General features: G+C 42.4%; 1 protein-coding gene across 5 annotated transcripts in view; it reads right to left on the minus strand.

Moving 5' to 3' along the window:
* tle2a (TLE family member 2, transcriptional corepressor a) overlaps window positions 1-12,931 on the minus strand; it is a 50,240-nt gene that overhangs the window by 27,707 nt on the left and 9,602 nt on the right. For all 5 annotated transcript variants that reach the window (XM_044362389.1, XM_044362391.1, XM_044362390.1 and 2 more), the window contains exon 2: window positions 4,996-5,156. In XM_044362389.1, the coding sequence (XP_044218324.1) occupies window positions 4,996-5,156 (161 nt within the window). The remainder of the gene's footprint in view (window positions 1-4,995; window positions 5,157-12,931) is intronic.

Consider the following 12,931-nt stretch of genomic DNA (forward strand, 5'->3'; position numbering starts at 1 on the left):
ATTTTGATTTGTGGCACAACAAGTTAGCGAAGAGATAAAGTGTGAGCTTGTGGAGTGAATTAAACTGTAAATGTATTTCATACTTGTATATTTGTGAAACTTTATGGTTAAGAAGTCATATGTGGATCAATAGCTGCAGACTACGGACTCTGAATTAGGGCTATGATTATTGCTTATATTGTCGTCCAACCAAAACTCAATGATGTTCAATTTACAATAATAAACAGAGAAAATCAGCAAATCCTCACAGCTGAGAATCTACAACCAGCCAACGTTTGACACTTTTGAATGATAAAAAACAACCAAAAAAACCCCCCCAAAGAATCAATTTGTCACAAAAAGGTTCAGGAATTTGACAAGGAGGAATCCATGCAACAGTATACTAATATTATTTATCAAAACTAAAGCGAACGAAACAAGGTGTTTAGAACAAAGTGCAAAACCAAAAGAAGATGATGTAGTGTTGTGATGTGGAGCAGGTCAGCAGGAGAAGGGGAGAGAAGAGTGACCACATGGATCAGGTTTTATAGCTTGGCAGGCCCAGGTCAACCGTATTACACTGATCACCCTCCACTGTCAGCCAATACCAGGAAGGCAGCCTCCGAGACAGTGGGAGGGGTGCCACATAAAAAAAAAATAAAAAAAATTGTCAATCTATTTTATATCTATCAACTACTCAATTAATTGACTCTATCGTTAACAGTGATGACCTACAGTTTTATATAAATGGGGCTACTGGCCGATATCACCAGTCTCCCTCTTTCTGCTCATTACCGCTGCAATCCTTAATATTTGATATGACAGCCAAATATTTTAAAGATGACATAATGTTACACACACTCACTCACTCACTCAACATATGTGTGTGTGTGTGTGTCATTAGTTACTATTGCTGTGTAGTATTTGGGCAGAGATGAGTGGAGGGGCTCAAGGATGAGTGGCAGCATGTTAGTGGCTACTGGAGAGCCTATCTCACTCTACAGACCACACACACACACACACACACACACACACATATCAGTAATATTGCAAGCAGGTCTGCATTCACTAAGAACAACCTGTGTGTGTGTGTGTGTGTGTTTGTGTGTGTGTGTGTGTGTGTGTAGAGAGGGAATTACGGTAATGAGAGCTCTGTGTCAGCAGCTCCTCCTGTCTCCCCTCAGTCTGCTGATTACAGCCTGTTTAGATAGTTAACACACACACACAAACACACACACACACACACACACACACGTTTGCGCAGCTATCCTTGTTAGGACATTACATCTACTTCTATTCAATTTGGGCAGCCTAAACCAAACCCAAACCTTCCCATAAGCAATTCATGCCTAACCCTAACCTTAACCTAACCTCAATCCACACCTTAACATTCACCTTAACCAGGACCTCAGAAACCACATTTTGCCTCATTAGGACTAGGCTTTGGTCCCCGTGATGACTACGGGTGCTGACAAGGTTCGTATTTATACCAAAAAAGAGGCGACAAAAACGCTCACACGTGCACACACACGGCAAAAATCAGAGCAGCTGACCCACCAATGACCCTTTAATTAATTAACCCTTCCCTTTCTTTAGTTTCCTATTAATCTTTCTCGTCCCTCCATACCACCCACACACATGCCACTAAAACCGACAAGCGACACACACACTTAGAAACATCCCCTCCCGCCCACACATCCATACCTCCACCCATACACACACACACACACACACACACACAGTTGCAGCTCATCAGCACTAATCCCTTCCCTCCGTCTCTTTCCTGCCGTCTAATCCAACATCTATCAGAATCCAGCCACCTTCTCTGCAGCCAAAATACACAACTAAGCCCTGCTATTTCTAGACAACATCTAGTTGTGTGTGAAGATAATTGGGGAAGCCTGCACATATGTGTAAGTGTGAGTTGAGCACATGCATCAGATGGAGAGTCTGTCTGAATGGGTCAGTGTGTTTGTGTGTGTGTGTGTATCTCTGTGGGCGTACAGGTCGTGTTTTCCCTGCAGTGTGAATAGTGTACAAGTGAGCTTGATTACATGAGGTGTAACCTGCAATCAGATGCGGATCTGTGGCCCGACCTGGCTGCTGATGGCCTAAACAAGGACACTGATAATCCTGCTGACTGCTGCCTGTCTGCTCTGATCCAAAACTGCTGCCAAACTGACTTTTGTGAGGGTTACCTTTGGTTAGCAAACTGGCATATAACAGCCTGTAAGACTTCCAACATTATGCGAAGAATCAAGTGGGGGGGGGGGGGGGTTTTGGTGCTGCTTTCAATGCTACTTTTACTACATAATGGTGGTTTTATGACTTGAAAGTAGCATATGGCTCAAGAGAGGCTGACATGCATGACTGGGCGTCTTGGTGATTGCCACTAACACACACACACACACACACAGAGAGAAAAAGCCTTAGGTTAATGCTTAATTAAGTGTTAGCATCATTTTCATCCATCTTTGAGCTGCAAGTTAAATTAAACATCATGGCCACCATCTGAAATTAATTTTAAATTATGTTACTGAGAAAATGTGTCCAATATTAATACCACCTTATGGCAAATATATGCAAAGAACATGTAACATTATGACATTGGTGTTGCAATTTCTGATTAATATCTTAAACTGCACTTTTACTCTGTTTTTTCTGTCTTATTCTATTTTAGCTTATTTTTATTTCTAATTTAACACTTTAAAATTGTATTTAAATGTCTTTGTATATTACCTAGTGTTGCTTTTACATTATGTCTTGATGCCTTTTATGTTTTATGTAAAGCACTTTGAATTGCCTTGTTGAAATGTGCTATACAAATAGACTTGCCTTGCCATGCCTTGCCATGCCTTGCTTTGCCTTGCCATGTCTGTAAAACAACATGAGTAGCAGCTCAGGTACGCTGCTGTTTGTATGCCAATTATCAGCAAGCCAAACCACTCATTCCAATTAACAGGTTCATACCCACCTGCCAGATTAAACATACATCCGACAGATCTGTGAAGAGTGGTCTGATAGCGCAATTTGTTGCCATTTTCATGGGCTATGGTTACAGTATTAGTTTTCAGCTGTAGTCATACACAGTGTATTAATCTGCTGTGTTTTTATGCCTCTGGGCTGTTGGAGAAGCCTGTAGGAGGTTTAAACAATCTTTCCTGGAAACCCGAAGCAGGTCTGCGAAAACAGTACACTGTGGACTCAAAACTGCAAGATGCAGATGGAATCACAAGCTCGCTCTTGCTCACAATCGTATTCTTAATCTCATCATTCATTTATTGTTTATCCTGCAAGCTGGTTCTCAGTACCAGTGCTTGGAAAGAGGGCGATGCTCCAGGTGTTTTGTAACACGAGGTGTAACGCTGAAATGCTGCCAGAGGAGCTGATCACACTGTTTCAACCAACAGATCCGGGGGTGACTCATGTTCACTGCATGGCTTGATTTGTTTGGGTCAGTGTTACTCAAAAGGTGGTTCACAGGGGCTTTTTTTAAAGCCTTTTTCAGAAATGGTTACAGGGTGATAACCTTAAGGTTGCACTTGGTTGAGCACACATGCTTTTTTAAGACATTCTTCCACATCGAGACTAAATTAATAGTACATCCAGTTGACCAAACAGATACTCAGAAAAGCCTCCAGTGTTGGCGCTGGAAAAAAAGAGTTTGATCTGATCTGGCAGAGGTTCATGTAGTAGGACAGGACAATAATCATCAGGAGGCAAATGCACATCCATACGTTTTTTTCCAGGTGCTGGGTAAAAATACTGTGCAAACAAATAAATAAATTAAAAAAAATGCTAGCACACTGCCATTGTCATCAAATTATGACTCTCTCACCACCCTAAATGAACCTATATATGTACTTTTAATAAATAAAGTGACAATAGCTACAACAACTGGTGACACCAGAAGTTCAACCAACCAGTCAGCCAACAACCCAGTATCATTAACTGGTCATACTATTATTCAACAGGACAAACATATCAAAAGTGAGCTATAAAATATACACATAGATGTATTATAAAATAATTGTTACACTTATCATTTCATCCTAAAGTACCTGTATGTGTGGATTCTGCCATCCCAGTCCCACTGTTGTTTGGACTGTTAGTTTTAAGCTTGTGGTGAGCAGAATGGACACACACACACACTCACTCACAGGCATTTGTGTGTACAAGGGAAGCAGCAGTAGCCACAGGGGTTAGAGGGGCTGTGGACATGGGGGGGGGGGAGGCCTTGCAAAAGAAGTTTGAAGTGGGACAGAAAGAGAGGGAGGGGAGATTCTGGCCGGCTAAATCAAAGCAGGATGAGAAGAGAAGAGTGAGGAGGTGGGGACCCTGTGAAGGTGTGCCAAGAGAACAGAGAGAGAGAGAGAAAGGAGAGAGAGACAGAGAGAGAGAAGGCTGGGACTCCACAGCCAGCCTAAATCCCACATTCAAAAGGCATTCTGGACACATTCCTGCACACCAAGCACACACACACACATACATACAGAGTCATGCAAAAAGAGAAGCCTGCATACTTATACCTGTGCTAATGTATGCATACAGAAGAAGAGAGGACAAGGAAAACGATATGTCATCTGGCAAAAAAGTTCAGGCTCAACTTGTGCTACAACGCAATGCAAAAACATCTGGCAACACACTGCAATAGTCAATCAAATTCATGCAAGTGCACATTCCTGGTACATTACTTTGTAACATGAAATGGATAATTCTACTGTTTACTTGTCAGTCGTCCAGACAGAGCATAAAATGATTATTGCCGTGATAACTTTCCAGAGTTGTAAAGTCCTGTCTCGTGGTATCATAAAAACTGAAATATTTTGGTGTCCGATAAGCCTTCCAATTCATGGATCTATTACTCAAAACCGGCCTTTCTTGGGTCGTATCTGAAGCAACATACCCACATGAATTCGGCCTCCCTAGCATTTCTAATACACAGTGCTGTTTTTGGTCTAAAGGCCCAGTCACACTAACAAACACACACAATGTTAAAAAGTCCCACACACCCACCTGTGGTACTGGGTCTGGAGGAACTGAAACTCCTCCTTGATTCGGTCGAGAGTCTCTGGGTAGGTTAGTTTCAGTGACTGGGGTGCCCCTGATGCTGCCGCTGCTGCTGCTGCGGCTGCCACCACTGAGGCGGAGGACCCCGGGGGCGGCTGCAGAGGTGCCTGAGAAGAGAGGAAAAGACAGGTTAGAGTTAGGATATTTACAAGTGCAGCATAGTTGTTAAATGAAATTATTCTTTGCGTCCGATTTCAAAATGTCAATAATAAAAGGCTAAGTAATTGTGTAATACAACTGATTTAATGTGGTAAAAGAACAGCCGCACACATACAGTCAGTCCCTTAATCCAAACTGTAAGGAGTTGTGTCTACTTACAATACTACATGAGTGCCCTGTGTGTGTGTGTGTGTGCGTGCATGCCAGCATGCCTGTGTGTGAGGGGCTGCTGCGTATTGCAAAGACACTGTCATCGCCAGCAGAGCCAGATGTGAATAGGTCACTCAGACTTGGACAGGGGTGCGGAGAATACAACAGATTCTTTGCCAAATGAGCACACATTGTTTAATTGCAAGTCTGAGTAGAAGAAAGAAATAAAAGAAAGAAATAAGAGCAGTGGGAGGGAGGAAAAGAGGGAGGGGAGAAGACCCCATCATGGCTGAAGACCCCTCCCAACCCCTGCGCTTAGTCTCCCTTCTCTGCAGGGTCCAGAGCAATTAGGAGACTACAACCATAGGGGTAATGCTGCAGGACAGGCAGACAAAAGGGGGCTGAGAGCTGGACTAGGAGGGTAGTGGGGGCTGTCCGTCTGTCTGTCTATTTGGCTCTGTGTCAAAATAACAGAGTGCAGAAGCCAACAGGGACAGCCGGTTCACAAGCTTCACGATGGTCAAGTATGACAGTGAGGTCAAGTGATAGTCATATAATTTCATGTAGGAAAGCAATGACTAGTTTTGATAAACCTTTGTTATTTCTGTATTACAGGCTAAAGTCTCTTAATAAACATGGTTTGCTCTATTTTTAGCCTTTAATGGACATGTAAAGAAAGAGTTAAAAAGGTCAGAATTTTACATGAATATAACATAAAAATTGCAATTGGCTAAAAGAATGTAGCAGGTACATCCAATAATAGGACGTATGCTAACATTTTTTATAACCGGATAAGCCTGTTTTAAAACAAATACTGTTGCATTTCTACAAAAAAACATCTTCACAATATGTGTCAGAGGATATTGATACCATCCAGTTGAACTTTTCTTACATTCCAGCAGATCTCAGTTACAACTTGCCAACCAGTGCACTTTAGTATTTTACCCAGCAGCAATATTCTTCCCTAGAAAGGCTGCTCGTTTTTCTCTTTGCTCAGGTCCTGTAAGTGTGGTCATGTTGCTTTGCGAGCCTTCTTCTGACAGCCATGCCGGCCCCCCGAGGAATTATTATAATGTACTCATGTGTGCAACATGGAATAAAGATGAGACATGAAATGGGTCTGTATTTTTCTAAATATTCCTCCTAACAGGTATGTTCAGAGGACAAACCTCATGTTCAGCAACAAGGACAGAACTGGGATAGCAAACGTTTGTCTAGTGCATCCCTATAAATGTCTTACATTGTCATCTCAGGGAAAAAAATATATTTGTTTCAGCAGCCTAAAAAAGTATATAAGAAGAATCAACTAAGCAAGTCTTATTTGCCAAACCAGTAAATGTAACTGAGCCTTTTTGTAATTTACCGAAAACTAACATGAGGATGACCAGACTTGATGGTGAAAGCGTGGGTACCGAGCACGATGGGATGAAGATTTCACTGTAGTATTTCTTAAATTTCCCACCTAGTCTTATGACTTTGGTCCCTTTTATGCTTGAGTCAAGTAATTACTTCCCATGTCAACTATTATAGAGCTTATATCCAAAGAATCTGGGTAGGTCTAACAGAATAGGTTTTTAAAAATGTGACAATATTAATTAATTGGAGCTCTATCGGCTTTTAATGCTACCTGACTTAATTCTAAAAATGTATAAAGGGTATAGGATTTTCTGAATTTATGTTGAACAAAGGAAATCATACATAATAACACTATACACAAAACAGCCTACAAGCCATGTTCAATAACAGTAGGAATACACATGTGGGTAGACATGAATGACAGCAGTAATGATTCATTTAGTTTAAAAAACAACACACATCTCACATCTTGATGTCCTACACATCAGTGATGCCTGTCACACATTAATGATGTTTAATTAACAACCTAATCACAACATCACTCAACCCCAATGCCAAAAAGAATGCCAGGGAGTTCATGAAAGACGTTACAAGCAATTGCATGTTGGCATGATGAGAGTAGAGTGTGCCAGCACCAATGTACATGTATTTCCAAGTGTATGTAGATGTGATGTGATATATGGAGGGGGGGGGGAGAAAGAAAGCCAGGATTGTGTTTCAGCAGGTGAAAGATTACCAGAGGAGAGGAAGGATGGGGGACTGATGGTGTGAGGAGAGAGAGAGAGAGACACAGAGAGAGAGAGACAGAGAGAGAGAGAGAGAGAGAGAGAGAGAGAGCAGTTGAAAAAAGGAGGAGAGTGGAAGGAAAAGAAAGCAGACGGATGGAAAGAAAAAAAAATGGACAGATAAGATTGGTGAGACTGGAAATACAGAAAAGAGGAGGAAACAAAGAGTCTGTTCCAGAAAGGACATGGAAACAAGAGAGAAGAGGAAAAGGAAAGAGAGAAAGGGAACACTGGAAAGCCAGGCAAGGGAAAAAAAGAAGATAGGAGAGGGGCTGTGGCCTCATTGTTCCTCTTTCTAACAAGCTGCTCTCAATCTGTCGGCCAGATCCCCCTCCTAGAGCACAGACACACACACACACACACACACTCCTCTTTTTTTTTTCTACATGCACAAACCCACTACTGCACACACTCACCCTCACAAAGATACACATACACATTTTGTCAGTCTTGCTCACACGTACACACTCCCCTTTTCTTACACAAAACCCATGATTAAACACACACACACACACACACACACACACACACACACACACTCACTCTCCCTCCTCTTTCACACAACACACACACACACACACACACACACACACAGAGCAATTACTCTTCACGGTGGGGAAAAAAAGAGCACCAAGGCCATTTTATGTGAGGATGGAAGGAGGAAGAAAGAGTGGACTATCTTTCTTCTCTCTCCTCACTCTCATTTTTAATCACCCCCCCCCCTCCTCCCCCTTCTTCTTTTGAACAATTTTCTGGGTTTTCTTTTTTTCTTCATAATGTCTCCAGAGCACAGGTGAGAGGAGAGGCAGTGTCTTCCTGAAAAATGGAGGCATGGATGAGGATAGAGAGAGTTCTTGATGTTTAAGAGAAGATGGGGAATATATTTTTTCAGATGGAGGAAACCGCTGTGTCTCTGCTGGCTCAGCCACTCAGGACCTTACGCACAACTCCTGTCTGCTGGTTAGGATTGTTGTCATGATGATTCACACCAGACTAGACTGGACAACCGTGACAGATGCTGTCTCTGAAACACAGGCAAAGCATGGATCCTACCCCAGCATACATAATCTCTTTCCTAACTTCTCTCCCGTCAAGTGCTGCTATTAGTCTGCTCCAAGTCCTGATTAGGAAAACAGCTGAACAGGCTTTAAAAGTGAGAGGTCAGGTCATCAAGTGGACCTGGTGACCTCTGGGAATGGATCTAGGCTGGGAGCCTCACCTGATAATCCCACAGTCAGTTATTCCCTCCCTCTCCACCGTGTCCTGGCTCAAAAGCAAACAAGAGACATGCCGTCTGCCCTTGAACAAAGCTTACATAGACTGAAATCACTGTTACACAATTACAGGCTAGATCTTTCTGTGGCTCGCACAATCGTAAAGTCATGTTCTGTAATACTGAGGAGGGATTGCATGAGGTGGGACGGCATGAAGGAGGAAAGCTTTTTTCTCTGATATGATTAGAGATCATCTGATTACTCAACTGTTTAGATAAATCAGTGGAGAGGTGTTTACAGCCCATGGTGGTTAGCAGCGCCACTGTGATCTGTTCCGTTCCAGAAAGGCAGCTGAGAAAGCTATAGGCTAAATACAAGGGTTTAAGGCCACCTATTGCACAAGCACAAAGAGGAAAACCTTCGATATGACCCCGTCGCATCAGATGTACAGGCACGCACGCACACGCATTCACGCTAATCTTGCTCTTAGCCCAGGAAGGCCTAAGTCAATTGCAATGATTAAATGAGGACCTGATGAGTGGATGAGAGAGCTAGCGCAAGAGAATGAGTCATCTATGGGGATAGAAATGATTTAAAATCAGACCCCACATCCCTTCTGTGGGATTGGATAATGGAAACAATCCAATAAGGCTGTTTTAAACATGCTAACTGGTGAGAAACAGCTGAACACCAACCACAGCACTGTGCTAGCGGGTCCTGCAACAAAACAGATCAGGTTATATGTTCTGCACACACACATCATTTCCAAGGTCACATGCAAGATAATCCATGAATGCAAAGACACGTTCAAACATGCACGGAGACAAACAAAAAGTGAAAAAAAAAAAAAACATGAAAAATAAAACAAAAAAACATCAAATTTCTGACGTGAGGCGACCGTTAACAGTGTGGTATTCTCTGAATGAAACCATCGCTGTTTTCATTTGAGTTACCTCTAATTACACCGCAAGCAATAAACCACTATGATCTCACATCCTTGCTCTAACCCCCACTCTCAAAAAAAAAAAAAAAAAAGAAGCATGTGCACACATATACACACCAACACACACAGACGGGACAACACGCCCACACATGCCCGCTACAAAACGCTAAGCGTATGTGCACACGATGCAGTTCTCCACAAGTATTTACAAGCACACATGCACTTTATTGTATTCACACATGACTGTAGCTCCCACGTCAATATCGATGGGAATCCGCAAGATGTGTGTCTCAATCCTCGCTACCCACACTGACCCACAAGTGATACATAATTTGCTAATGGAGCTGAAATGGGGCCATCGCTGTTATGATGTGGTTGTGTGACCATAGGAATATAAAAGGTTCACTCAAAAGAACAGCGCTTTCTTCAAAAGGCTGCAGGGGATGAGGAGAGAAACTGTTTTCTCTTGGATGACCTCTCACATTCTCCTTGCAATTTTCACATGCGCTTTTCACATCTGGCATCAGAGGGGAAAAAAAAAAGAAAAAAAGAGAGACACAATTCTTCCAAGATTGTCTATACACACAGCTTTTGCTTCTTTGACATGTGCGGTTGCCACTCTACTGTTTCTGTTCTTCCTTTTTTTGTGTTTCTCATTACAAATCCTGGACGCTGATTGTGTCCAGCTTTGACTGAGGAGTGTAGCTTATACCAAAATTACACTGGTGGCAAAACAGATTTAAATCCAACATAAAATTTTGCCTGCTCACAAAAATAAATAACGACTTTATGCCGAAGCCTTCTCCAAAGCCTCATATGTAGATTTGTTTTTTTTTTTTATTTGTTTAATCAGAGCTTGATCTCTGTCTGTCTCCTTCAGCTGGGAAGATCCTGTGCGGCTGCCTCCCTTCATATAGCTCGGCCCATTAGTCAGGCCACTAATTACACTGCTTACCCACAGAGTCGATCAGAGTAAACACCCACCACGCTCTCTCCCTCTCCCTCTGTCATCAGACTACCACCAAGGACGCAGTGACAGTAGGTCTGAACCAGAATAGCTTTTGTGAATGTGTGTTTCTGTGTATCCACCCACCCACACACACACACACACACACATGCATTTCCAAGAGTCATGAAACATGTCAATACACTGTCCTTTCTCAAATGCGTTTAAAAGTTTAAGCCTCCTTTCAAATTATTCCAACATGACTGTCAACATTCAGCAGTGATTTGCATTGTTAAAGCGGCTTGCAGAAAAGACACAGGTCTATAGCCCCCACCTCCATCCCCCACCTTACATGTAGCTGCTATCTGCTCGGCTCTGTGCTGGAGAAACGTGCTGGTAATCTCTCAATGATTCCTGCACTTAAAGGAGAGGGGCTGCCAGGCACCTGTTTCATTAGTACCACACATCTTTCTTTCTCAGTTTTCTCCCCCACCCACCTCCAACCCCCTCCACCTCCTCATTCCTCTCTCCTTCCTCCCGCAAGCCTCGTTATTCAAATTTCCCTGCTGTCAGCCCACATTAGCGAAGCGCCACAGTTTGCCTGTCAGCTGGCTTAATTGCTGGAGGTGCCTTCTTTTATTAGGTAACCCCCTCTGCTCGTTTGTTCCTTCCACCGAGACGCACCTCCACAACAGCTTGTGTAAACCAGAGATCCCTTGGCTCAGTGGTTAGTGCTGCTGCCTCACAGCAAGAAGGTCCTGGGTTCCAACTCCGGCCGTCCTAGGTCCTTTCTGTGTGGAGTTTCTCCCAATTTTTTCATGGGTTTTTGGTTTCCTCCCACCATAAAATACATGTATGTTAGGGTTAATACTCTTGTCAGTACCCCTGACCACTGGCAAAAAGAACTGGAGTTGGTCCCCTGGTGCTGCACTGCAGCTGCCCACTGCTCCTAATGTATAGGATGGGTCAAATGCAGAGGACAAATTTTATTTCAATGTATGCAAGAGCTGAGAAATGACAAAGAAAATTTTCCTCCGCCTTTTCTCTCTCTCTCTCTCTATCTATCTAATTGCTGGCTGAGCAAAGCAGACGAACTGCTGATCGATAGCCACACTCTCACCGCTGGACAACAGTGGTGTTAAAGAGCTAAAAGCATGCTAGGACTAAGGAAGTTAGGCTAGCTTTGTGCTACCTCTGATGATGGAGAGGAGTCACTCATTCAAAGTACTCTTCCTAGAACAGTTTATCCTAACTAACCTCCTAACAATCAGGTATTACTTTAGAAAGGCCACGTCTGTAAATGGGTGGAAAAGGTACATAAAGATTTGGCCTCCCTTTCACAGAAAAATATGCCTCCTGATTTTGTTACAGAACCTCCAAATCATTAGCAAAGTAGCATTTCTGAAGGGAAGATTGGATCATTAAAAAAAAACATCCAAAATGGATGCATATTGAAGGTATGTGTGATCCTCATGTGACATCTCATAGTGACCTTATCCAGGATTTGTTTTTGGTGCTTTCCACTCTTAATGCAAACAAAAACTGCATAATACCACTTGGTGGAAATGGCAAAAACTGCAAGCACTGCAAGGTCAAGGGAATAAGTGTGCTCGTTATTTTTAGCACTGGCTTTTGGTTTGACGTAATGTCACCAAATACTGCTAGCATCACCATATTTGCAGCAGTTAACAGCATGTACGACATCGCAACATCACATTAGGAAACACTGGCTGTCATTTGTTGGATAATAAACATTCATTTTGAAATATGCCACTGATGCTATGTTTGGTTTCCAGTTGGCACATGTGACATAGATATTTTAATTACTCAGCTTAGGTGATGCTATCCCTTAATGAAAGTAAGAAAAGGGTTGAAGTAATGGAGTCTGTGGTGTGGTGTGTTGCGTCAAAGGATTAATTTGAAGACATTATCAAGAAAATGTCTCTGGAATTTTTGGAATTGTTTTAATTTGTAGAGTTTATATGTCCATGGCAACTGTGCTGGACAACATGAGCTTTTTAGGATAGTCCACTAACATTCAGGCAATAGGTCATAAACAAATCCAGTTTGACTTCATCTCCCCTTCCAAATAAGTTGGATTAGATAAAGCAGTTAAACACACCCAAACGGTCTGTTATGAATAGTCTACTATACTAAGTGTAAGAGTGTGCGCCTACAACTGCACCAAATGCAGTTCCTCATACTAAGTTGAACCAGGAACAATGAATGTTTTACACAGGACAGTTTCGGTAGTGACCAAATCAGCGATTAAGATAATATGACAAACATGAGAACTTGTTAAAAACCTGTCTGATCACTGTTTGCTCCA

This window comes from Thunnus albacares, chromosome 9, assembly GCF_914725855.1.
Source record: "Thunnus albacares chromosome 9, fThuAlb1.1, whole genome shotgun sequence".
Lineage (NCBI taxonomy): Eukaryota > Metazoa > Chordata > Actinopteri > Scombriformes > Scombridae > Thunnus > Thunnus albacares.